The sequence below is a fragment of the Macaca nemestrina genome, chromosome 17, assembly GCF_043159975.1.
Source record: "Macaca nemestrina isolate mMacNem1 chromosome 17, mMacNem.hap1, whole genome shotgun sequence".
Classification (NCBI taxonomy): Eukaryota; Metazoa; Chordata; class Mammalia; order Primates; family Cercopithecidae; genus Macaca; species Macaca nemestrina.
This window is the reverse complement of record NC_092141.1, coordinates 89,214,891-89,240,328: the sequence shown is the minus strand read 5'-3', so window position 1 is coordinate 89,240,328 and position 25,438 is coordinate 89,214,891. Positions and strand designations below refer to the sequence as shown.

Below are 25,438 nucleotides of genomic sequence, written 5' to 3'. Positions count from 1 at the left end.
TTGCAATAAGCACACTGATCTTTTTCTAATCCTTGCCTAGGGCCTTGCTTTTTCTGCTTTCTGTTTTGGCCATTTCCTGCCTGGGGGAAAGCTGCTACTAAGACTTTGGTCATTTCTTTGGTTGCCTTGAACTGTTTTTCTTCTGGAGTATCCCTATTATTATAAACTCGCTGGGCCATCTGAAGGAGGTCCTGAATCTGCTTTCCCTCTAAACCTTCTAATTTCTGGAGTTTTCTTTTAATATCTGGTGTTGCCTGGTTTACAAAGGACATTACTACCGCTGCCTGATTTTCCGGTGCTTCCGGGTCCATAGGGGTAAACTGTCTGAAGGCTTCCATTAATCTCTCTAAATACACAGCGGGGCTTTCTGTCTTACCTTGTAACACAGAATATACTTTAGCCAAATTGGTGGGCTTGCGAGCTGCAGCCCGGAGACCCGCCATTAGAGTCTGGCGATAAATGAGCAGTCGTCCCCTACCTTCTGCTGTGTTGTAGTCCCATCTGGGCCGGGTCAAAGGGAAAGCCGCATTAATGAGGTCAGGATTTGCAGTTGGCTGGCCGTCATCTCCTGGAACCAGTTTTCTGGCCTCAACTTGGATTCTTTCCCGCTCCTCCGTTGTGAACAGGATTCGGAGGAGCTGTTGACAGTCATCCCAGGTCGGCTGGTGAGTAAACATGACACTGTCTAACAACGAGGTTAGATCTTTGGGATTATCTGAGAACCGAGCATTTTGGGACTTCCAATTGTATAAATCACTGGTGGAAAAAGGCCAATACATGAGACGGGAGAGCCCGGTATCATCGAGCGATCCTATTCCTCTGAGAGGCAGGGCTACAGTGGAGTCAGGGAGTCGGGAAGCTTGGTCCTGCTGTACGCGGCCTCGTGTTCGGCCGGCCGGCCCCCCCAGGTTACTTTCGCTCTCGGCTGCTTCCGCTTCTCGGTTTCCCTCTACGGAAGCACCACCCTGGGGGACTGGGTCCTGCGGGATAAGGTGCGGATATGGTGGGGGAAATGTGGGTTCTAACGTTAGGGGGTCCTGGCTGTCCAGCAGCACAGGGGCCGAGGGGGCAGAGGGAGTCTTTTGTCTTGTAGGTCGCGTTACTAGGACTTTGCAGGGCTCAGGGATGAATGGAGTTATCCAGGGTGGTGGGTTTTCCACAAGATCCTGCCACACTAGAATATAAGGAATTTGATCAGGATGTCCTGACTGCCCTGGCAGGAAAATCTTAGTTTTTACCTTAGTAATAATAGAGAGACAGAAAGTTCCTTCGGAGGGCCACCCTACGCCGAAAGAGGGCCACTCCGAACAGCAGAAAGTAACTAGCTTTCCCTTCTTTAGTTCTACGCTTAAGTTACGCCCCCGAGCCTTCACATCCTTAAAATTGGTAACAAGGAGTGAGAGCGGCGTGCTCTGGTTGTTGCCCATCTTTGGACTGCTCCTACAAAGAGAAGGGGGGACGAAAATGAGTGTGAAGCAGAGAGGAGTATCCGACAGGTCCGGTCCTGGAAGGGGAAGAAAAGGTTTTATGTTTCGTTTTGGGCTTACACTTAACACTTAACAATAACGGACAGACAGTAATAACGATGAGCATTCGCGAGCGCGTGTCGGACTTCCGACCTGAGTCAGACGGGGCAACCAAGGATGGAGGCCCCCAGATGGGCACTGGGGAACGTCTCCCACCAGTCCCGAGTGGCTGTCTTCTAGCGCGTCCGCCAAGACCGTGCCACTTACAGAACAGACCAATACAGATTACAGATTACGGATTTCGCGAAATTTCAGGGAGACAGACAGAGACAAAGACAGAGACAGTGACAAAGCCGGCTTACCTACAGATTAAGATCCGTTGACTTGGGGGTCTGGTGGGCTTGGGGGAAATCCCGGACGAGCCCCCATTTGTTATGCCCAGACCGTTTATTCCCCGAAGAAGACCACCAGAGTCCAGAGTCAAAGCTAAGCAGCAAGGATCTTTATTACAGGTTCGAACCTGGAACTCTCCCTCGCTCGTGAAACGAGACGGGCAGGAGAGCTCCCCCACTCAGCTCCGAACAATGTTATATAGTCTAAGAAAAGTGGGCATAGAGTTATTATACAAATCAGATATATGATTGGCTAGTGTTTGAACAAGGCGATTTGGCTAACTATGATTGGTTCCTGCCATTTCTGATATTTTGGTTCAAACTTTGAGGTGGGAGAGCAGGTTTATGGCAGCAAGAGTTTATCTTACTTAAACACGTCTTGTGACCTTGCCTCAGAACTTACAAAATCTCTGGTATGTGCAAAACAAAATCTCTGGTACGTGCAGAAAACCAGGTACTCACAGAACTTACGAAATCTCTGGTATGTGCAAAGATTAGAGAGCAGAACAAGGGTGTAGCGGGTGGGGGGCGGGTACACATCTATCTTTGTGTCCTTTCACCGACCCCGCCCCCGCCGTAGACCTCCAGGCCTGGCTTCCTTCTCCTCCCCAGGTTACCTGCTCAGGGCCAACATGTCTATCAGGTGGCATCCAGCATCCAATCACAGTGACAAGAACCTTCCGGAACACCCTGCAAACTGTGGATGCCCACGGGTGGCCCCATTACGCCTCGAGCAGGGCGACCTTGTGGTCCGGAACGGCGTCTTCTCTGATGTTGCAGGGCTGGGCCCCTGGCTCCTGCCTCAGGTGTTTCTCTGCAGAAAGTACAAACAATTTTTCAAGCACTGAAAGCTCAGAAGTGAGGATGGGTCAGTTCACGGGAAGGGATTAACAGGGGCCTTCAGGGTTCTAGAAGGTGCGCAGGAAGGAGCTATGGGCCACCCAGGCCAGTGTCACTAACTCCCTGAGGGTCTCAGCGGAGTCTCTGTAAGTGTATTTTTCAGGTGACTAACGGCCCTTTCTTACCGCTCAGGGTACCCTCCCATCCCATGGCCAGGCCACAGTCTGCTTATCCACCTCCAGTGCACTGCATCTGAGCTGCTTCCTTCTAGCAACGACATGGGTGAATCTCCCTGACATCACATTGAGCCAACGAAGCTGGTACAACATCCGCCCCCCTCACTCTCACGGAGCTGACCCTGCTCTAGCTGTGGCCTCAGTGGAAGAGGAAGAGGCCCGGCACTGGGGCCTGGGACCCTCTGGCCCCTGCTGTGTGGCCTGGGGTGGATGCTCTGCATTGCTGGCCTATCCTCTTGTTGACACCTGCTGCAGCTCAGACCTCCAGCGATTGCTGTCTCAGGGCTCAGCGCCCACCCTGCTCCTGTCCCTCCCGTCCCTCCTGTCCCGGGGCTTCTGGATCTCCTGACCCGGCCCTGTTCTGTCCTGGTCCTGATCCCTCAGGGTGTGGACTTCCGCTGGAAGGACATTCTTCCAACCTTCTGCATGAAAAATGTGGGTTCCAGAGCACCAGGTGTGAAATGATCCCATTTATGTAAAACCACAAACACATATCCACACACTGACAGGCAAGAACATACGCATGTTTAGGGGAGGGGTCTGGAGTGATCACCAAAGTGGACTGGGGTGGAGGTGGTTTCCTGTTTTTGTTTTTGTGGTTTTTTGAGACAGAGTCTCGCTCTCTCACCCAGGCTGGAGTGCAGCGGCACGATCTCGGCTCACTGCAACCTCTGCCTCCTGGGTTCAAGCAATTCTCAGCTTCAGCCTCCCGAATAGCTGGGACTACAGGTGCCCACCACCACACTCAGCTAATATTTGTATTTTTAGTACTGATGGGGTTTCACCATGTTGGCCAGGCTGGTCTCAAACTCCTGACCTCAGGTGATCTGCCCACCTCGGCCTCCCAAAGTGCTGAGATGACAGGCATGAGCCACTGCGCCCAGCTGGTTTTCTGTAGTTTTTACAATAAGCATTTACGATTTTTATAAAATCACCGAAGTCGCAGGATGTCTGACTGTGCCCACCTGCTTCCTCCAGGGTGGAGAAGTACTGGAACCCCTTCAGGTCAGCGGACAGCAGGACACGGAGAACAGGGACCTGAAGGACAGACAGACTTTAGCCAGGGCAGGATGTGTCCCTCTCTAGCACACGGCAGGCAGCCTGGTGGACGCGCAATCTCAGAGCCTCCCGGAGAGGCACAGCTTCGCCTCCACACCAGCCAACGGTGAGAAGAAACGCAGCCCCAGGGGGATGCTGTCAGAGGAGGATTTTTTTTTTTTTTTTAATTTTTTTGTTTTTTTGAGACAGGGTCTTGTTCATTGCTCAGGTTGGAATGCAGTAGCACGATCATGGCTCACTGCAGCCTCAACCTCCCAGACTCAAGTGATCCTCCCACCTCAGCCTCCTGAGTAGCTACAGGTGCACGCCACCATGTCCAGCTAATTTTTCCTATTTTTTTGATGGGGTTTCATCATGTTGCCCAGGCTGGTCTCAAACTCCCGGCCTCAAGTGATTCTCCTGCCTCGGCCTCCCAAAGTGCTGGGATTACAGATGTAATCCTGTAATCTGCCTGGCCCAGAGGAGTTTTGTTTTGTTTTGTTTGTTTTTTGTTTTTGTTTTTGAACGGAGTTTTGCTCTTGTTACCCAGGCTGGAGTGCGATGGCGAGATCTCAGCTCACTGCAACCTCCGCCTCCCAGGTTTAAGCAATTCTCCTGCTTCAGCCTCCCGAGTAGCTGGGATTACAGGCATGTGCCACCACGCCCATCTAATTTTTCTTTTTAGTAGGGACAGAGTTTCACTATGTTGGCCAGGCTGGTCTCAAACCCCTGATCTCCCACCTTGGCTTCTCAAAGTGCTGGGATTACAGGCATGAGCCACCATGTCTGGGCCAGAGGAGTATTTTTTTAAGTGAATCATCTCCAAAGACCATGAAGACATGTGCTCTGCAAGTATGACACAGGATGTAACGCTTATGAGCAAAGCTCTGAAGGCACATGCCCAAATCAGAAGCCCGGTCCACCATCCTGTGTGACTGTGGGCAGGTTACCTGGCTTCTCTGGGCCTCAATGACCTCTTCTGGACACGGGGATGAAGACAACACTAGCCAGCCGGGCGCGGTGACTCACGCCTGTAATCCCAGCACTTTGGGAGGCTGAGGCGGGCAGATCACAAGGTCAGGAGATCAAGACCATCCTGGCTAACAAGGTGAAAGCCCATCTCTACTAAAAAATACAAAAAATTAGCCGGGCGTGGTGGCGGGCACCTGTAGTCCCAGCTACTCGGGAGGCTGAGGCAGGAGAATGGCGTGAACCTGGGAGGCGGAGCTTGCAGTGAGCTGAGATCGTGCCACTGTACCTCCAGCCTGGGCGACAAAGCGAGACTCCATCTCAAAAAAAAAAAAAAAAAAGCACTAGCCTCGGGGGCCAGGTTGGGGATGAATAAAACCCTGACAAGTACCAGCTGTGGCCCACACAGGAGGTATACGGTTCAGTCAGCCTCCTGTTTCATGGCTAGTTCATGAATGTCTCCTCTCAGTGCCTGGGGACACGCCCTAGTCCCCCATGTTCTGCCATCTAGGACTTGGCAGGGAGCATACATTTAATCACAGTAACAGAGACCCCCGCCTCTCTGCAAACACCGGCCACACTCCTGCGATGTCGACCCTGCAGCGCTCGGAAGGCTCCCAGGTGAGGCCTAAGACGCAGGGCCCGGGACCCGGCCCTTACATTTTACCTGCAGCTCTGAACAGGACGGCCTCCACAGAAACCTGTCTTCTTCAGCCTCTGGAAGCCCTGACAATACGTTTTTCACGAAATTCTATGCGCACCTGTTTTTGTTTTGTTCTGAGATGGAGTCTCTCTCTGTCGCCCAGGCTGGAGTACAGTAGTGGGATCTCGGCTCACTGCTACCTCTGCCTCCTGGGTTCAAGCAATTCTCCCAGCCTCCCGTGTAGCTGGAATTATAAGTGCTCACCACCACACCTGGCTAGTTTTGTTTTTGTTTTTGTTGTTGTTGTTTTTTTTTATTTTTTAGTAGAGACGGGGTTTCACCATGTTGGCCAGGCTGATCTTGAACTCCTGACCTCAGGTGATCTGCCCGCCTTGGCCTCCCAAAGTGCTGGATTCCAGGCGTAAGCCACCACATCTGGCCTCACCGGTCCCTTTTTGTTTCCTAAAATACAATTCCCCTGAGAGCAGGGACTGACCCTCATTCACTGTGTGTCCCCAGCAGTGAGGACAGTGTGGCAGTGACCACCAGGGAAATGAAGCCATAACGTGACCCCTCAGAGGGCTGGGGGCCACCGCTCCCCATTCCACAGGGAGGGACGAGGAAGGCCAGATGGGAACGAGAACTGTTTAAATCAGAGGCAGAGCCAGCACTGGCCGAAGGGCCGTCCAGTATCACAGCCCAGAGATGTCACATTCACCACGGGAGGCAGGCACAGGAAGGACCTGAGGCAGCTGCTAACCCCTAAGGCAGCCCAGCGCACACCCACCTGCAGGCCCACGAAGACCAGGGCGACGCCCTGCTTCTGGAAGTCCTGGAGGAGCTCGCCAAGCCCCAGCACCACGGTGTAGTCGATGCTGCAGACATGGGTGCACTCCAGGACCAGGCAGCGTGGCGGGGAGACTGGGGAGACAGGTCCGAGCCAGGTCATGCCACGCAGAGCAGCCCAAAGCCGCTCCGCAGAGGCCAAAGGAGGCTCTGGCCAGGGGGAGGGGACAGAGAGGCCAGAGTGCTCCATCTCGTGGGGACTGAGTCACCCAGTTGGGGGATTCGGGTGACAGGACCAGACACGCAACTGTTTGATGACAGCAGCAGCTGTTTCCCTCCTAGGACTCACAGGCCCTTGGCTCCCCTAAAATCAACCCCCCAGAAACAGGAAGGGGACTTTAGGGGCAGGGAAGGAGCGATATGTGGGGAGCACCACCCTTGCTGCAGCAGTCACTGGCTGAGGCCCACAGGGGACAGTCCTGCCCACTCGGAGACGCCTGAATCCTTGTGGACTAGAGAGTGTCGGGGACAGGGCCTTGGGGTCCTGAAGAGCTGGGAGTGGGGAGCAGAGGACAGGGGAGCGACCTCAGACCACCTTGGCCCCCGCCCATGCACCTTCCAGGGCCCGGCTTAGGATCTCCTCCCGCAGAGCCTCCATGGCGGGGAACGACAGGCCGCTGGCTGGCTGCAGGACCAGAACCGGCCCCTCTGACACCTGCAGGGACGAGTGAGTCCTGGAAACCGGGCAGCCTCCACCAGGCTTGGCCTGTCCCAAGCAGGAAGCCCCAAGCCAACCTAGCACGCTGGAGGGAACTGGGAGTGGGGTGCTAAGGGGAGACCCCCACGGCCCCCACACAGTGGGAGAACACCATGCTTTATAGCAGGGTGGTTGCCCGCCTGCCAGCAAGCGGTCCCCTTCAGCAGCGCCCACGACCACCATCACCCCAGACCCTCAACACATAAGACCGTGCCCAGGAGTCCTGCCCCCAGCGCACTCCCCACTCAGGCCACGGCAGGGTACCTTGGTCTCGGGCCTGGCTGCGGAGTGCAGGAGCATGAGCAGAGACACCAGGGCCCCGGCCAGGATGCCGTACTGCACCTCCCAGAAGCACAGCAGGAAGGTCACGCACAGGGGCAGCAGGTCCAGTCCTAGGAGAAGGGTGCTGCTGAGGGACACCTGGCAGCCGCCCAAGCCCCCAACATGGCCCTGCTGACCAGTGGGAGCTTTCTACCCCCCACATATGAGTAAAGGTGCTCATGGACCCAAAGCAGCCCCCGAGGGGACTCCAGAGGACTTGGGGACAGCAGCTGCTGACCAGGCCAGGCTTCAAGTCGAAGGAAATGCCCGCCTCATCCGAGCTGAGCGCAGCTCCTCATCCGAGCTGAGCACAGCTGAGACCTGCCCGCTCAGTCCCTGGCCTCCCACCTCAGGGAGGGAAGTGGCAGCGGCTTGTCAGGGCACAGATCTGGCCTGAGGAGTGGGGCAGGGACCACGTGAACTCTTGAGACCTGGCCAAGAAGGTGCCCTGGGGACAAAGGGCATGGGCTCAGGCCTGGCGGGGATTCCACCTCACATAGGTCAGGCCCGCCCCACCCTGGCTAAGCCTCGGTTTCTAGCGGTAGCGACCATCCCATTCCACGTGGGCATATTAACATGTTTCAGGGCTGTTCTAAAGCCCCAGCGCACTGACATGCGAAAGGCCCTGGCATGCAGCAGGCATGCAAGAAAATTATCCATCCTTTCACCTGGCAACTTGCTGGGGCTGACCAGAAAATGCCAAGTCAGCTAGGTGAACCCACTCCGTGCTTCCTCCACAAACAAAAGAAAACAACATGTGTTAAGTTAAAGGAACTGGCAGTCAGGGCCCGAGTGCAAGGCTGTTCCACTGCCCCTGCTGGTCACCAGGCACATCTCCCGTCCCTCCCCCAGCTGGGCCGGTGGCTAGAGGCAGCAGGGAGGGTGGGAATGAGGGCAGGGGGATCAGGAGGAGACCCTCCCTGGGTCAGTGCCCCCTCTCAGGACCCCAGGTGTCAGGACAAGGAGCTCCAGCTCTTCCCACTGAGCCTCTGGACCATCTCTGGGGCCATCTCCTGGCCATCCACTCCTCTGTTCCGGGACTGCCTTAACTTCCCAGCCCCAGCCCCGCAGCAGTGGCTGCAGGAAAATGGTGTAGCACAAATGACATTCTCCACGTTCAGACACTGCATCACAGTGCTCTCCCCGTAGGACAAGAACGTACTCTTAACGCGCCAGAGCGTCCTGAAGATCTTGGTGTCGAACAGCGGGGCCACGGCCATGATGATGATGGCGGCCAGGGCGGACTTGGGGATGTAGTAGAAGAGTGAAGTCAGGTAGTCCAGAGACAGCAGCACCAGCACTCCTGCGGGGAGCGGGAACACGGGTGACCTCGGGGGCACAGGGTCCCCCCAGCACGCAGCATAGCAGCCTCCTGTTCAGTGGAGCCCACTGGGGACGGGGCAGGGGTAGGGCGACGAGTGCCAAGACCCCCAGCCCCTGCTCAGTCTCCTGTGGTCCCCCTACTCCTTTGAGGCCCCCCAAGTCCCTGTGCAGTCCCGGGGCACGCGGCCCATGAGCCAAAGGGACGGGACGTCTCTTGGGCCCCCTCCTGCCTTTCTCCCACTCTCAGGGCTGGGGGCACAAGGGGAAGATGGAGGGCCTCACCCGTCACCAGGCCCCCTGCCGGGGTGCACACCCCCGACTGAGAGTTCACGGCTGTCCTGGAAGGCAACACAGAGACCGTCAGTCACCAGAGGCCGGGAAAGGGGAGACCTCAGCCCACACCCTGTGGCCGTTCTTCCGAGGGGACGTCAGCTCCCAGCACAGCTTAGGAAGCAGGCGGGGACTGCAAGAGGGGCAAGGCAAAGAGACTTAGGGTGCAGTCACAGAGCGCTGTGCTCAGGCCACCCTGACTATAGGAAGCAGTTCAGGAACCACACGTCCTCTCGGGTTCCTGCCCCCATCCATGTGGGGGCCCCACACCCTGCAGGGCGAGCGTCAACAGCTGGGGGACTGGGCACTGCCAAGCGGTGCCGCCTTCTCTCCTTTAAGCCACAGATCACCCCCATCCTGTTGTCCTGACTGAGGAGGGGCCCTAGGGCGTCTGGGCTAAGCCTCATGCCTGGCTTCTTCAGGGCAGAGCTGCAGCCCTTCCTGTCTCCACGTCCTTTTAGGAATTGACTCTGGCACCAGGAGCTAGAAGGGCTTTGGCGTGCTGGGAACTTTCCAGTATTTGTTTTAGAGACGGAGTCTTGCTGTGTTGCCCAGGCTGGAGCACAGCGTTGCAGTCACAACTCACTGCAGCCTCAACCCGCTGGGCTCAAGCGATTCTCCCGCTTCCGCCTCCAGAGTAAATGGGATAACAAGGGTATACCACAATGCCCAGTGGAAGTTTCTAGTATTAAACTGCAGGACCATCTATGAGAGTAAAGAAACAGAGGACACCCTGGAGGACAGCAGGGTGACCCCCAGCCCTGCCCCTCCACGGAGAGTTCACAGCGGAGGACGGGGCGCCAGGGTCAGGGCAGGCAGACTCCTCGTCAGGATAACAACGTAAAGGCAACGTGGGCAAACAGAAGTGGAAGACATGTCACTCACCGTCCAAAGCTGCCTGTGACTGGATAGGAGGAGACGAAGGAGCCCAACACATTGGTGAGACCTGGGGAGGAGGCAAGACAGGCTGATCGGGGAGGGTAGGCACACAGGACGGAGGGAAAGGAGATGGGGAGGGGATAAAAACCCAGAAGGGAGGCGGGAAGGCAGGGCTCGGGAGAATTATCCTGGGGGCCTGAGCCTGTGCACTCTGTCAGGGAAGAAAACAGGCCACAATCTTGCAGATGTAGAGCCTAGCCTTTTTTTTTTCTTTTTGAGACAGAGTCTGGCTCTGTTGCCCAAGCTGGAGTGCAGTAGCACGATCTCAGCTCACTGCAGCCTCCACCTCCCAGTTCAAGCGATTCTCCTGCCTCGGCTTCCCGAGTAGCTGGGATTACAGGCACGTACCAGCACGCCCGGCTTATTTTTGTATTTTTAGTAGAGACAGAGTTTTGCCATGTTGGCCAGGTTGATCTCAAACTCCTGACCTCAGTGATCCACCTGCTTTGGCCTCCCAAAGTGCTGGGACTACAGACACGTGCCACCACACCTGGCTAATTTTTGTATTTTTAGTAGAGACGGGGTTTCACCATGTTGGTCAGGCTGATCTCAAACTCCTGACCTCAGGTGATCCACCTGCCTTGGCCTCCCAAAGTGCTGCGACTACAGGCATGAGCCACCACACCCAGTTAACTGTATTTTTAGTAGAGACAGGGTTTTGCCATGTTGGCCAGGCTGGTCTCAAACGCCTGACCTCAGGTGATAAATCCACCTCAGTCTCCCAAAGTGCTGGGATTACAGGTGTGAGCCACCACGCCCAGCCAGATCCTAGCTTTCAAACACTTCTCACCCGGCCTCTCCTGTGTGACTAGGACATGCCTTCCCCACACAGAGCAGAGGGGAGCATCTCACCACCCAGGAGGGGGTGACAGCTGAGACGAAAGCGCCCGTAAGACAAACCCTACGTGCTCGGGAGGTCAGTGGCTGCCCACAGTTCTCCACCCAGTTCCTTTCAAACCCAGCACTCCTTCTCACGAGACGACAGCCACAGTGAGGCCAAGGTCATGGCTGGTATGCTGCCTCCCCAGGTGATGCTGGCTGCCGACAACAGACAAAGCCATGCCTGCAGCATCGCTGAGGCCCAAGAACGGGGATCACTGCTCAGGTTGACCCCACGCTCCCACCAGCATCTGTCTCACCTGGAGGCACCACTAAAACCAGAATCCCTCCTGCTCGCTAAGACCCACAGGGGGTTCTCAGGTCTCAAAGGTGCAGGGCCTGCTCTCAAGGTAGCTTGGGCTGGGGCCAACTCAGTATCAGGGCATCCCGGGTGACATGGCCCAGCTCACAGCCCTGAGAGAGAGGGGACAGGGCAAGGAAATGCAGGCGTGGGAGGTCTCAGCAGAGGCCTGCGGTGACGGCAGGCTGCACGGGATCATCCTCACTCTGCAACAGCTTGGGCTGGGGACCCAATTCTGTGAGCCAAAGCTGACCAGGGCGACCCCTCCCAGCTTGGCCTTTATGGGCTCACATCAGCCAGCTTCTTGCTGTGCGGCTGCTGACGCCTACCTGGCCTATTTGAGATCAAGGAATCCCATGGCTGTCACAGTAACCTTGACCTTCGCTCTGTCTGCGTTGTATCCCTGGAACTCAGCGTGCCATCAGAATAGTTCTGTGGTATTTTTAAAGTAATGGGAATAGGGCCAGGGGCTGTGACTCAGGCCTGTAATCCTAGCACTTTGGGAGGCCAAAGCGGGCGGATCACCTGAGGTCAGCAGCTCGAGACCAGCCTGGCCAACATGGCGAAACCCCGTCCTACTAAAAATACAAAAATCAGTCAGGCTTGGGGGCAGGCGCCTGTAATCCCAGCTACTCAGGAGGGTGAGGCAGGAGAACTGCTTGAACCCAGGAGACGGAGGTTGCAGAGAGCCGAGACCGTGCCACTGCACTCCAGCCTGGGCAACACAGCAAGACTCCGTCTCAAATAACAATTATAATAAGTAAAGTAATGGGAATGGGATGCTCTGGGAAATCGCATTTGGAAGATTTACTGGGAGGTTTCGGGGAGGCTGTGGATTTTCTCGGCCTGAGAGTGTGTGAGTCCTAGGAAGCCCGAGCTCCGCCACTCAACTAGACAGTGCCCTGCTCTCCATGGCTCAGAGAGGAGCCCAGGCAACGTCCCTTTGTGACCCAACCTGGGTCACTCACTTTGCTGTCGAGAAGCCAAATGGCTCTCATGAAATTGTCAGGGTGGACACCCCTTGGGAAGAAGCTCATGGTGCTTCCTGGGTTACCCTGCGCCAGTCTCATGAGGGGCGAGAAGGAAAGGCAGGAAGGCCTGGGTCCCACGATTCAGTCACGATAACTGAATTTAAGATTCATACTGGGCCGGGTGCGGTGGCGGGCACCTGTAATCCCAGCACTTTGGGAGGCTGAGGCGGGCGGATCACGATGTCAGGAGTTTGAGACCAGCCTGGCCAATATGGTGAAACCCCAACCCTACTAAAAATACAAAAAGTAGCCAGGCATGGTGGCACGCGCCTGTAGTCTCAGCTACTCAGGAGGCTGAGGCGTGAGAATCGGATGAACCCAGAAGGCAGAGGTTGCAGTGAGCTGAGATTGCACCACTGCCCTCTAGCCTGGGCGACAAAGCAAGATTTAGTCTCACACACACAAAAATATATATATATTCACACTGTGGTCTCAAAACATACCACTAAGAAGTCAGCCTGCAGAGATATAACAAGAGGAAACTAAACGGTGAAAGCGGGCATGACCCCCATCCACAGGCATGCAACTTGGGGCCCCCGAGTCTTCATGAATCCACCTGCCCCTGCCTGGAGGGAGGCACAAGGCAGGGTGCGGGTACAATCAGAAGACTCCTCTGGACTCCCCCGGCCACAGCCTTCAGCTCTCGACCCTGTCCCTGGGCGCTCCCTCCTTGAGGTGGGACATTCCAGGTGTTCCTGGATCTAGACCAAGGCTACAGACCTCAGGGTCGGGTACACAGCACAGGTGCTCAGCAAGTGGTAGGACAGATAACAGATGTCAGCTCCTTATTCTTAGGGGTTAAACTGAGCAGTGTGGAGGTCTGGGAACGAGTTCTTATTAATATTCCAGAAGAGCCAGGAGCGGTAGCTTATGCCTGTAACCTCAGCACTTTGGGAGGCCGAGGCAGGCAGATCACCTGAGGTCAGGAGTTCGAGACCAGCCTGGCCAACATGGTAAAACCCCGTCTCTACTAAAAATACAAAAATTAGCCAGGCATGGTGGCACACGCCTGTAATCCCAGCTACTCAGGAGGCTGAGGCAGGAGAATCGCTTGAATCTGGGAGGCGGAGGTTGTAGTGAGCCGAGATCGCGCCACTGCACTCCTACCTGGGCAACAGAGCGAGACTCCGTCTCAAAAACCCAAAACAAAACAAAATATTCCAGAAGAGCCCATCTGGGGCCACCTCTGCCCTCCCAGTTCATCACCACCATCACGGTCTTCCTATGACGCAGGAGACACAGAGGGGCAGCCCCGGGTCCCTGGAGGCCCACAGGGGTTCTTCCCCACAGCTGGGGTCTTACCAATGGCCAGCAGCTCCTGGTTGGCATCGATGCGGTAATTATTCTGAGACGCTAAAGGGAACCAACAGTAAAGACATGGTCACTGATAATCAACATCACTCAAAAAGTATTCACAAAATGTAAAACAGATTATGAATTTCTACGTATGGCAATAAGTTTTGTAAATGTAACTATACGAATACACATCTAAAATATTCACATATATGTGCATGTAAACATGTGCTTGAATGTATCACAGAGTGCAAAGAGGTACAGTACCATGTAATCAGGCCAGGTACGGTGGCTCACAGCTGTAATAGCAGCACTTTTGGGAGACCAAGGCAGGAGGATCGCTCGAGCCCAGGAGTTCGAGACCAGCCTGGGCAACATGGCAAAACCCCATCTCTACAAAAAAATACAAAAATTAGCCAGGCATGGTGGTGTGTGCCTATAGTCCCAGATATTCAGGACGCTGAGGTGGGAGGATGGTTTGAGACTAGGAGGTTGAGGCTGCAGTGAGATGAGATCGTGCCACTGCACTCCCGTCCGGGCGACAGAGACTCTGTCTCAAACAACAAGAAGAAAACACGTAAACAGTAGTTAATTGTGGTAGTAAAACAGATTACGGGTGATTTGTCTCTTCTTTACTCATTTCTGCAATTTTAACATTTTCTACAATGAATGTATATTAATAAACATAGCCATTATTAACAATTATATTAAAACTTTCAATTAAACAGATAATACAGGATCTTGTTCTGCAGCCCAGGCTGGAGTGCAGTGGCACTATCACAGCTCAATGCCACCTCGACCTCCTGGGCTCAAGTGATCCTCCTGCCTTAGGATCCCGAGCAGCTGGTACCACAGGTGTGCTCCAGGCCCGGCTAATTTTTTTTTTTTTTTTTTTTTTGAGACCGAGTCTTGCTCTGTGCCCCAGGCTGGAGTGCAGTGGCGCGATCTCGGCTCACTGCAAGCTCCGCCCCCCTGGGTTCACGCCATTCTCCTGCCTCAGCCTCCCGAGTAGCTGGGACTACAGGCGCCCGCCACCTCGTCTGGCTAATTTTCGTGTATTTTTAGTAGAGACGGGGTTTCACCGTGTTAGCCAGGATGGTCTCGATCTCCTGACCTCGTGATCCGCCCGTCTCGGCCTCCCAAAGTGCTGGGATTACAGGCTTGAGCCACCGCGCCCGGCCTAATTTTATTTTTAATAGAAACGAGGTCTCATTATGTTGCCTAGGTGGGTTTCAAACTCCTGAGCTCAAGCGATCCTCCTGCCTAGGCCTCCCAAAGTGTTGGGATTACAACACTTTTTATAATAAGAAAAACATTTTATTTTATTATTATCATTTTTTTAGATGGAGTCTTGCTCTGTCACCCAGGCTGGAGTGCAGTGGAGTGATCTTGGCTAATCGTAACCTCTGCCTCCCAGGTTCAAGAGATACTCCTGCCTTAGCCTCCTGAGTAGCTGGGACTACAGGTGCATGCCACCATGCCTGGCTACTTTTTGCATTTTTAGTAGAAATCGGGTTTCACCATGTTAGTCAGACTTGTATTGAACTCCTGACCTCAGGTGATCCGCCCACATCGGCCTCCCAAAGTGCTGGGATTACAGACGTAAGCCACCGCGCCCACCGAGAAAAACATTTTATTTTATTTTATTATTTTTTATTTATTTATTTTTTTTTTTTTTTTTTTGAGACGGAGTCTCGCTCTGTCGCCCAGGCTGGAGTGCAGTGGCCGGATCTCAGCTCACTGCAAGCTCCGCCTCCCGGGTTCACGCCATTCTCCTGCCTCAGCCTCCCGAGTAGCTGGGACTACAGGCGCCCGCCACCTCGCCCGGCTAGTTTTTTGTATTTTTTAGTAGAGACGGGGTTTCACCGTGTTAGCCAGGATAGTCTCGATCTCCTGACCTCGTGATTCACCCGTCTCGGCCTCCCAAAGTGCTGGGATTACAGGCTTGAGCCACCGCGCCCGGCCGAGAAAAACATTTTAAACTGGAAACCTCTCTGATGACCAGTTGAGACGACTGGAAAGTCTAAGATGGGCCATCTCAGAGAGGTGAGCAGGCCAAGATTTGAGGGGAAGGCACAGGAGCATGGATCTAAGACAGAGGTTGGCAAATTTTTCTTTTCTTTTTTTCTTTTTTTTGAGACAGAGTCTCGCTCTGTCGCCCAGGCTGGAGTGCAGTGGTGTGATCTCGGCTCACTGCAAGCTCCGCCTCCCGGGTTCACGCCATTCTGCTGCCTCAGCCTCCAGAGTAGCTGGGACTACAGGCACCCGCCACTACGCCCGGCTAATTTTTTTGTATTTTTAGTAGAGACGGGGTTTCACCGTGTGAGTCAGGATGGTCTTGATCTCCTGACCTCGTGATCCGCCCGCCTCAGCCTCCCAAAGTGCTGGGATTACAGGCGTGAGCCACCGCGCCCGGTCAAAACTTTCAACTAAACAGATAATACAGGATCTTGTTCTGCTGCCCAGGCTGGAGTGCAGTGGCACTATCACAGCTCAATGCCACCTCGACCTCCTGGGCTCAAGTGATCCTCCTGCCTCAGTCTCCCAAGCAGCTGGTACCACAGGTGTGCTCCATGCCTGGCTAATTTTTATTTTTAATAGAAACGAGGTCTCATTATGTTGCCTAGGTGGGTTTCAAACTCCTGAACTCAAGCGAGCCTCCCGTCTTGGCCTCCCAAAGTGTTGGGATTACAGGCGTGAGCCACCATGCCTGGCCCAAAGATAATACTTAAAACTCATCACTTCCTAATGTATTTGGCATTTGGCTACTGCTGATGAGGTTATTTGCACCCACTGTATCTACATGGTGGAGATGCCATAGAATATGGTTGTTCATGTAGATCTCAACCCAGCTCCATGTGCAAACTCCCCGTTCAGCGATGTGACCTCAAAATCAGACAGTAGCATTTACACCATCGACATCGGCAAGGGCCACGAAGCAAAACCTTTTCTTTCCACGAAGAGCAGAGGCTGTTACGACACTCACCAACACACCATGGGGTGGGAGGGCGATGTCTCGTTATAGATCCAGTTTTATCATATGTACATAATACGTATATATCTATCATGAGCATGTATTACGAATTCAAATTTCTAACACTAGTAACCGATAAAAGCAAGCTAGAAAGCAGGCAGGCCTAGCCCAGCCGGCGCACTGGGAGGCCTGGGGCGTGGGTGACAGGTGTCTTACCGAAGGCTTTGGCCACCGCAACGCTCTCCAGGAGGCCCATCAGGGGCACCACGGCCAGCCCGGCCCCCATGTCCTGAGAGAGGAGAGAGGGATGGTGAGTGGCCTTCCTAAGGTGTAGGACCCGGCAGTGTCCCATGAAGGCAGCAAGGAGCCACACCTCCCCACAGGTAACAGGAGCAAGTGCTTGTCAGCTGCAGGAGGCGCCTCCTTGTCTGAAGAGGCACCAGGTGCTGGGAGGAACACAGCAAATTCATCCTCAGCTGGAGTCCAAAACAGGAGAAGCACCCCGGAACACAAACGTGACATCCCTGAGCTCACTGAGCCTGCGTCCGACCTGGGATTCTTTAATGACGGAGATGTCCCTTCCTGAGGACTCAGCTGTCCCAACTGACCTCAGACCCCCTGGCACCCAGCAGACGCATCAGGGTAGGGGCCAGGCCACGGGCCACTGCAGCCTCGGCCACACCATCCTGGCTCCCGGCTCTGCCCACCTGCACCATCTCGGTGAAGGAGATCGTCCCATTGGCTGTGGTCACTGAGAAGGGCGGGGTTCGGACTGGAGGGAGCCCCTCAGCTGTCCTCCCTGTTAGGATGAAAGGCTGGTATCCAGTCACCTCGAAGGAGTATGCAACCAGGGCCGCGAAGGAGACCACCAGGGCGTTGCGAGCTAGGAGAGAAGGAGAGGTGCGTCCAGGACCCTGCTCCTGGCAAGCGTGGGGTAGCGCGGCTGCCTCCAGATTATTGGGGCAGACACCCCAGCGGCAGAAGAGGTCCCCGCTGGGCCACAGTCCTCACTCTGCACTCTGGGAAACATAGCACAGGCACAAGTGCTACGTGGCAGCATGAGCAGGTGGGATGGCAGAGCTGCACGTTGCAGACAGGTGCACATGCCACCTGCTGCCAAGCTCCAGGTGACTGGATGTCGTGCACCCTGGCAAAGACTCTCTGAAATCAGGTGCCCAGGGCACATCCACCTCAAAGCACAAGGGAGGAAGAAGCCAGATGTACCCCCCTTCCCCAAACAATGGCCTCCAAGATGCTGGACAGTGGGCATGATGGCCACTAAGACACGGGACAGCGGGCATGACGGCCACCGGGAAACGAGGGAGGTGAGTCTGTCACTGCCCCGCCGGCTGCCTGTGGTTTCCCTGATGGTACCTATGTGCATGGAGGGGACCCCCGAGCAGAACCCAGGGGTCTCCCTGAGTTCAGGGGGCAATGCTGGGAGGGAGTCTGAGGAGGCCTGCGGCTGGAGCTGACAGCAAGGTCACAGGAGCAGAGAAGGCGGCCAGAGACAGAGCTCAGAGATCTGCAGAGGTGCCCTCAGGTGTGCAGCAGAGAACTGGTTGAGGCAAAGTGGGGCGAAAAAGACCCAAATCCACAGTGGGGAAGAGGGTTACAAGGGACAATCCCAGGGACTCACACCAGAGTGAAAAACCCTCATAATCCATGGAGCATCACGGACTCCTGAGGGTTTTACCTCAGCAGTGGAGAAGATTAGCCCAAGGCCTGGGGTTGGCAAATTTTTTCTGTAAAGGACTAAATACTAAAAACCTTCTGCTTTGTGGGCCATAAAGTCTCTGGTGCAACTACTCAAGTCTGTTATTACTGCATAAAAGTTGACATTGACAAAGTAAATGAATGGGAGTGACTTTCCAATAAAACTTTATTTACAAAATCAAGTGGTGGGCCAGATTAGGCTTGCCCTAGAATTAACACGGCTCTGGTCCAGCTCACAAAGCTTAAAAGTAAGATCCTAAATGGATCAAACTGTCCTAAGTAACTTAACTATATCCCAGAACAAAGCTCAAGAAGATTTATAGAATACAAAAATATCCAGCATGCAATAACCTCAAACTCACCAAGTCTAGCATCCATGCAAACAAAAATTACTAGGCATACAAAGAAGCAGGAAAATATGGCTGGGTGCAGTGGCCCATGCCTGTAATCCCAACACTTTGGGAGGCCAAGACAGGAGGATCGCTTGGGCCCAGGAGTTTGAGGACAGTCTGAGCAAATTAGTGAGACACTGTCTGTACAAAAAATAAAAAATTAGTTGAGCACGGTGGCATACGCCTGTAGTCTCAGCTACTTGGGGGACTGAGGTGGGATGATCACTTGAGCCTGGGAGGTTGAGGCTGCAGTGAACCATGATCATGCCACTGTACTCTAGCCCAGGTGACATAGTGAGACCCTGTCTCAAAAAATAAAAATGAAAATGAAAAAAAGACCCAAAAGTAACATAGTTAAAGATGACAGAATTAACCAGACATTAAAAGAGGAACTGTAACCAAATGTAATGTGAAAGGATATTAAAAGAATTAAAATAGGCCGGGCGCGGTGGCTCAAGCCTGTAATCCCAGCACTTTGGGAGGCCGAGACGGGTGAATCACGAGGTCAGGAGATCGAGACCATCCTGGCTAACACGGTGAAACTTCGTCTCTACTAAAAAATATAAAAAACTAGCCGGGCGAGGTGGCGGGCGCCTGTAGTCCCAGCTACTCGGGAGGCTGAGGCAGGAGAATGGCGTGAACCCGGGAGGCAGAGCTTGCAGTGAGCCGAGATCCGGCCACTGCACTCCAGCCTGGGCGACAGAGCAAGACTCTGTCTCAAAAAAAAAAAAAAAAAGAATTAAAATAGTTAATAGGACATTAAAAGAATAACTGTAACCAAATTCCATATACTTAAAAAACAAAAAAAGAGAGGAAAGATTGCAACTGTTAAGTAAAGATGTACAAAATACATTTTAAAAGATTCAAATTGAGGCTGGGCATGGTAGCTCACGCCTGTAATCCCAGCAGTTTCGGAGGCTGAGGCAGGTGGATCACCTGAGGTCAGGAATTCGAGACTGGCCCAGCCAACAAGGTGAAGCTCCGTCTCTACTAAAGATACAAAAAATTAGCCAGGCGTGGTGGCGGGTGCCTGTAATCCCAGCTACTTGGGAGGCTGAGGCAGGAGAATGACTTGAACCCGGGAGGCAGAGGTTGCAGTGAGCCGAGATTGCGCCATTGCACTCCAGCCTGGGCGACAGAGCGAAATTCCATCTTAAAAAAAAAAAAGAAAGAAAGAAAAGAAAAGAAAAAGAAAAAAAAGATTCAAATTGGATTTCTAGCAATGAAAACCACAGTGTCTGAGATGGAAGAAGCACTTGATACAATTAACAACAATGGAGACATTACAGAAAAAAAAAGACTAAAAGGTAGCAGTAGAAACTATCCAACAGGAAACACACAATGGAAAAGACTAAAAATCACAAGTGAGCTGTGGGAACAGCTTCAAGGTGCCTGAAATACAGGTATGGGCGTCTGCAAAAATTAGCCGGGCATGGTGGCATGTGCCTGTAATTCCATCTACTTGGGAAGCTGAGACAGGAAAATTGCTTGAACCTAGGAGGCAGAGATTGCAGTGAGCCAAGATCATGCCACTGCACTCCAGCCTGGGTGACACAGCAAGACACCGTCTCAAAATTAAAAAAAAATAATAATTTTTTTTTTAAAGTATTGAAAAAAAAAAGTCGAGAATTCTATCACCAGCAAAACTATCTTTGAAAAATGAAGGCAAAATAGACTTTCAGACACACAAAAGTCAAAAGTTGAAAGAAGACCAGGAGTAGTGGCTCACACCTGTAATCCCAACACTCTGGAAGCCAAGGTGGGAGGATCCCATGAGCCCAGGAGTTAGAGACCAGCCTGGGCAACGTAGGAAGACACCATCTCTACAAAAAGTAAAAATAAAAAAGTATCCAGGCGTGGTGATGCACATCTATAGTCCCAGCTACTCAGGAGGCTGAGGCAGGAGGATTGCTTGAATCTAGGAGTTTAAGGATGCAGTGAACTGTAATTGCGCCACTGCATTCCAGCCTGGGTGTCAGAATCCTGTCTCTTAAAATAAAAAAAAAAAAAAAAAAAAAAAAAAGGAAGGAAGAAAGAAAGAAAAAGCTGAAAGAGTTAATCACCAACAGGCCTGCAACAGAAGAAAACATAAAGTCCTTCAGGGAGGAGGACAATGATACCAGATGGAAATCTGGATTTGTACAAAGGAATTAAGAGCACCAGAAACAGTTACTACATGGATAAATATAAAAGACTTTGTTCCTGCAGGGAATGGTAGCTCACGCCTGCAATCTCAGCACTTTGGTTGGCTGAGGCAGGAGCATCACTTGAGGCCCAGAATCTTTGACCAGCCTGAGCAACATAGACCGTTTCTACAAAAAAAAATTTTTTTAATTAGCCAAATGTGGTGATGCATGCCTGTAGACCAAGCTACTCAGGAGGCTGAGGCAGGAGGATTACTTGAGCCCAGGAGTTTGCAGCTTCAGTGATGGATCTTGGCTCACTGCAATCTCTGCCTCCCAGGTTCAAGCGATTCTCCCACCTCAGCCTCCCCAGCAGCTGGGATTACAGGCATGCACCACCATGCCTGGCTAATTTTTTGTATTTTAGGTAGAGATGGGGTTTTGCCATGTTCCCCAGGCTGGTCTTGAACTCCTGAGCTAGACAATCCGCCTCCCTCAGCCTCCCAAAGTGCTAGGATTACAGGTGTGAGCCACTGCACCTGGCCTGCTATAAGGTTCTTATGTCACATGAAGTTGAAGTTTAATGTATACTGTAGCAAGATAAAGATGTTTACCACAACCCTTAAAGCAGCCACTTAGAAACAAAAACTAAATATAGCAGTTACAGCTAATCAGCCAATAAAGGACATAAAATGGAATCATAAAAAATAATCAATAGAGGTAGAAAGAGGGGGAAAAGGGAACAAAGAACAAATGAGACAAAGAGGAAACAAACAGCAATATGGTAGATCTAAAGTCAAACATACCAATAATGACATTAAATATAAATGGCATAACATTCCAATTAAAAGGCAGAGATGATCAGATTAAAAACAAATCCCATCTATATGCTGCCTACAAAACATACCATTAAACACAAGAACACAAATTAATTAAATACGTTAAAAGTAAAAAGATATGAGGCTGGGTGTGGTGGCCCAGCACTTTGGGAGGCCATGGCAGGTGGATCACTTGAGGCCAAGAATTTGAGACCAGGCTGGCCAACATGGTGAAACCTCATCACTACTAAAAATACAAAAATTAGCTGGGCTTGGTGGTGCAAGCCTGTAATCCCAGCTACTTGGGAGGCTGAGGCACAAGAATTGCTCGAACCTGGGAGGTGGAGGTTGCAGTGAGCCAAGATCACGCCATTGCACTCCAGCCTGGGCAACAGAGAGAGATTCTGTCTCAAAAAAAAAAAAAAAGTAAAAAGATGGGAAAAGATATGCTAATACTAATCAAAAGAAAGCTGGAGTAGCTCTCTGAGTATCAAAGTAGATTTCAGGGCAGAGAATACTGCCCAGAAAAAAAGAGTAACATTCCAAGAGAAAATTATAATTCTGTATGTTTATATACTAAAAAACAGAGCTTCAACATATATGAAACAATAACTGATAACTGAGAAAGGAAAATAGACAAAGTCATAGCTATAGCTGAAGTTATTCAACATTCTTCTTTTAATAAGCAACAGAACAAATAGAAAGAAAATCAGCAAGAATATAGTAGTCTGAGATAACCAATTAGACCTGACATTTACAGAACATTCCACCCAATAATGGCAGAAAACATTATTTCTCAAGTGCACACAGAACATTCACTAAGATAGACCATATTCAGGACCATAATACAACTCTCAATAAAGGAAAACAATTTAAATCACAAAGTATGTTTTCTTATCACAATGGAACTCAATTAGAAATCAATGGCAAAGTACTAATTGGAAAATTCCCAACTATTTGGAAACTACATAACTCCCATGGTTCAAAGGAAAAATCATATAATCTACTTCTAAATAATCCACAGGTCAAAGGGGAAGTCAAAATGGAAATCAGAAAGTATTTAGAACTGAATGAAAATTGAAAAACAGCATATATATCAAAATTGTGGGATGCAAACGAAGTAGTGCTAGGAGTGAAATTTATAGCATTTAAACAACTATATTAGAAAAGAAGAAAGGTCTCAAATCAAAGACCTAGGCTTCCACCTTAAGAATCTGAAAAAGAGGCCGGGCACGGTGGCTCATGTCTATAATCCCAGTACTTTGGGAGGCCAAGGTGGGTGGATCACCTGAGGTCAGGAGTTCGAGACCAGCCTGGCCAATATGGTGAAACCCCATTTCTACTAAAAATACAAAAAATTAGCTAGGAATGGTGGCATACGCCGGTAATCCCAGCTACTCAGGAGGCTGAAGCAGGAGAATCACTTGAACCCAGGAGGTGGAGGTTGCAGTGAGCTGAGATCACACCATTGCACTCCAACCTGGGGGCCAAGAGCAAAACTCTGCCTCAAAAAAAAAAAAAAATTGAAAAGAACATTTTTTTGAAAAAAAAAATTAACTCAAAATAAATAGAAGAAAGGAAATAATAAAGCCCCAAGCAGAAACCAATGAACTAGAAAACACAAGCAAAAGGGAGATCAATGAAACCAAAAGTTAGTTATTTGAGACGATCACTAAAATTGATACACTTCTAGACAGACCATTCAGAAAAAAAGGCAGATGACTCGGGTGAAATCCTTGTTCTGCCTCTTCCCAGCCATGTGGCCTTGAGAAGTTCTGTTTTATTTTTCATCTTTCAGAGGCTCACTTTCCTCATTGACAAAATGGAGAAAATAAATTCATCCTCAAAGCTGTTGTAAGAATCAAAAGCTTTTTAAGTGGTTTCCCCAGGACAATGCTACACACACTGGGAGAAAGGAGACGGCAGCCCTACACTGTCAACCCTACACTGTCAATGTTTCTCAAGTTTCTGTACATTACAACGTTTTGACATCTTACAAGAATTTTCTGGCTGTGGAGAGACTGCCTTCAGGGTTAGGCAAGTCTTAGAGACAAAAGCAGCCCTAAGTATGTCTCTGATATGCCAGCTAACCCCTCGGGAGCCATCCTTCCTCCACCTGCCTGGCCTGCACCCCAGGAGGCAAGATTTTTCTGCCTTACGCCTGAAGCCCACCAAAATTCCTCCAACTGCCAGTCCTAAGCTGGTCACCTTTCTTCACCTTGCCTTTATCTTGAAAACCTCAATAAAGGCTGTGGCCTAAACCACAGCTTTGGCTTCTCCTCCTGGCCACCCTGGTGTCCTCTGACATGGCCCTACATGGCATGCTGTGCCTCCTGTCTCTAGGACCTGTGAGTACAATAAACTGGTTTTCTTCCTGAGCCTTTCTCGGTCTCCCCTTGTGGTCGCACCTGACTCACCATCTCATAAAGTAATACGAAACAAGTCTCTAAGAAACATGGGGTCTCTAAGCAGTTCCAAAACTTTGACTTCTTTTTTTTTTTTTTTTTTGAGACGGAGTCTCGCTCTGTTGCCAGGCTGGAGTGCAGTGGTGCAATCTTGGCTCACTATAACCTCTGCCTCCCGGTTCAAGCGATTCTCCTGCCTCAACCTCCTGAGTAGCTGGGATCACAAGTACACGCCACCACATCTGGCTAATTTTTGTATTTTTAGTAGAGACAGGGTTTCGTCATGTTGGCCAAGCCGGTTTCGAACTCCTGACCTCGGGTGATCTGCCTCCCTCAGTGTCCCAAAGTGCCGGGATTACAGGCGTGAGCCACCATGCCCAGCTTCCAAACTCTGACTTCTAAGGTGATCTGGGCATGCGCTGAATAATACAGATTCTGATTCGGACATCTGGGGTGGGGCCTGAGATCCTGCCTTTCCAGTAAGCTCCCAGGAGATGCCTAGTGCCCAGGCTGCTGGTCCCAGGCCACACTCTGAGTCTCAAGGTTTAAGACAACGAAGCATAGGCCGGGAGCAGTGGCTGAGGCCTGTAATCTCAGCATTTTGGGAGGCCGAGGTGGGCAGATCACTTGAGGTCAGGAGTTCGAGACCAGCCCGGCCAACATGGTGAAATCCCGTCTCTACTAAAAATACAAAAATTAGCCTGGTAAGATGGTGGTGCACGCCTGTAATCCCAGTTAATTGCGAGGCTAAGGGGGCACAATCGCTTGAAACCAGGAGGCAGGTTGCAGTGAGCCAAGATCACGCCATTGCACTCCAGCCTGGGCAACAGAGTGAGACACCATCTCCAAATACTAATACTAATACTAATACTAATACTACTAATAATAATAAGGTAACAAAGCGTTTTCACTATTTCACGGACAACTGAACTAAAGCTCAGGAACTTCGGAAGCTACTCTGCAAGTCTAAGCCCAGGCCAGGCTGGGACTGGAAGCTGGACATCTCCACTCTAAACCCAGTGTCCTCTGCACCCTACGAGGCTCTCAGTGTTCACCACGGCCTCAAGTCTGCTGAACAGGATCCAGGGAGAGACCACAGGGAACCAACCAGCCTGGGCAGGAGGAAGTGACTCAAGAACTAAATCCAGCCACCCTCTCTCTCCTATGGCTGTTGGATTTTGCAGCCCCCCAACAGCAAGGCCAAGCTCGGGCTGTTCTGAGCTTAATCTGTCCCCTCAGCTCTGAGAAGGTTCGGAGTCACCTAGACTTCCTGACCTTCCTGGGTGTGCCCTCCTCTCTGGGCCTCCCTGCCCGGTGCTCAGCCAGGGGACCTGTGCCCATCTTGGATGTACTGATATAAGAGGCTTCCACCTCCCCCAGGGTGGTCCTTCACCTGCTGACAGCCCCTGCTGCTCCTCCCACAATGCAGCCCTCACCACCCCTTTCTCAGAGGACCCTCGGTTATC

At 51.8% G+C, this 25,438-nt stretch overlaps 1 protein-coding gene across 1 annotated transcript in view; it reads right to left on the bottom strand.

Moving 5' to 3' along the window:
- Window positions 1-2,403: 2,403 nt before the first annotated feature.
- Window positions 2,404-25,438, bottom strand: part of LOC105469275 (solute carrier family 26 member 11) — a 31,815-nt gene continuing 8,780 nt past the window's right edge. The window contains 11 exon segments of the mRNA XM_024788942.2: window positions 2,404-2,672; window positions 3,900-3,972; window positions 6,372-6,505; window positions 6,986-7,085; window positions 7,392-7,519; window positions 8,611-8,751; window positions 9,054-9,109; window positions 9,987-10,047; window positions 13,554-13,604; window positions 16,735-16,807; window positions 17,226-17,401. Coding sequence (XP_024644710.2) covers window positions 2,581-2,672; window positions 3,900-3,972; window positions 6,372-6,505; window positions 6,986-7,085; window positions 7,392-7,519; window positions 8,611-8,751; window positions 9,054-9,109; window positions 9,987-10,047; window positions 13,554-13,604; window positions 16,735-16,807; window positions 17,226-17,401 — 1,085 coding nt within the window. The 3' untranslated portion in view covers window positions 2,404-2,580.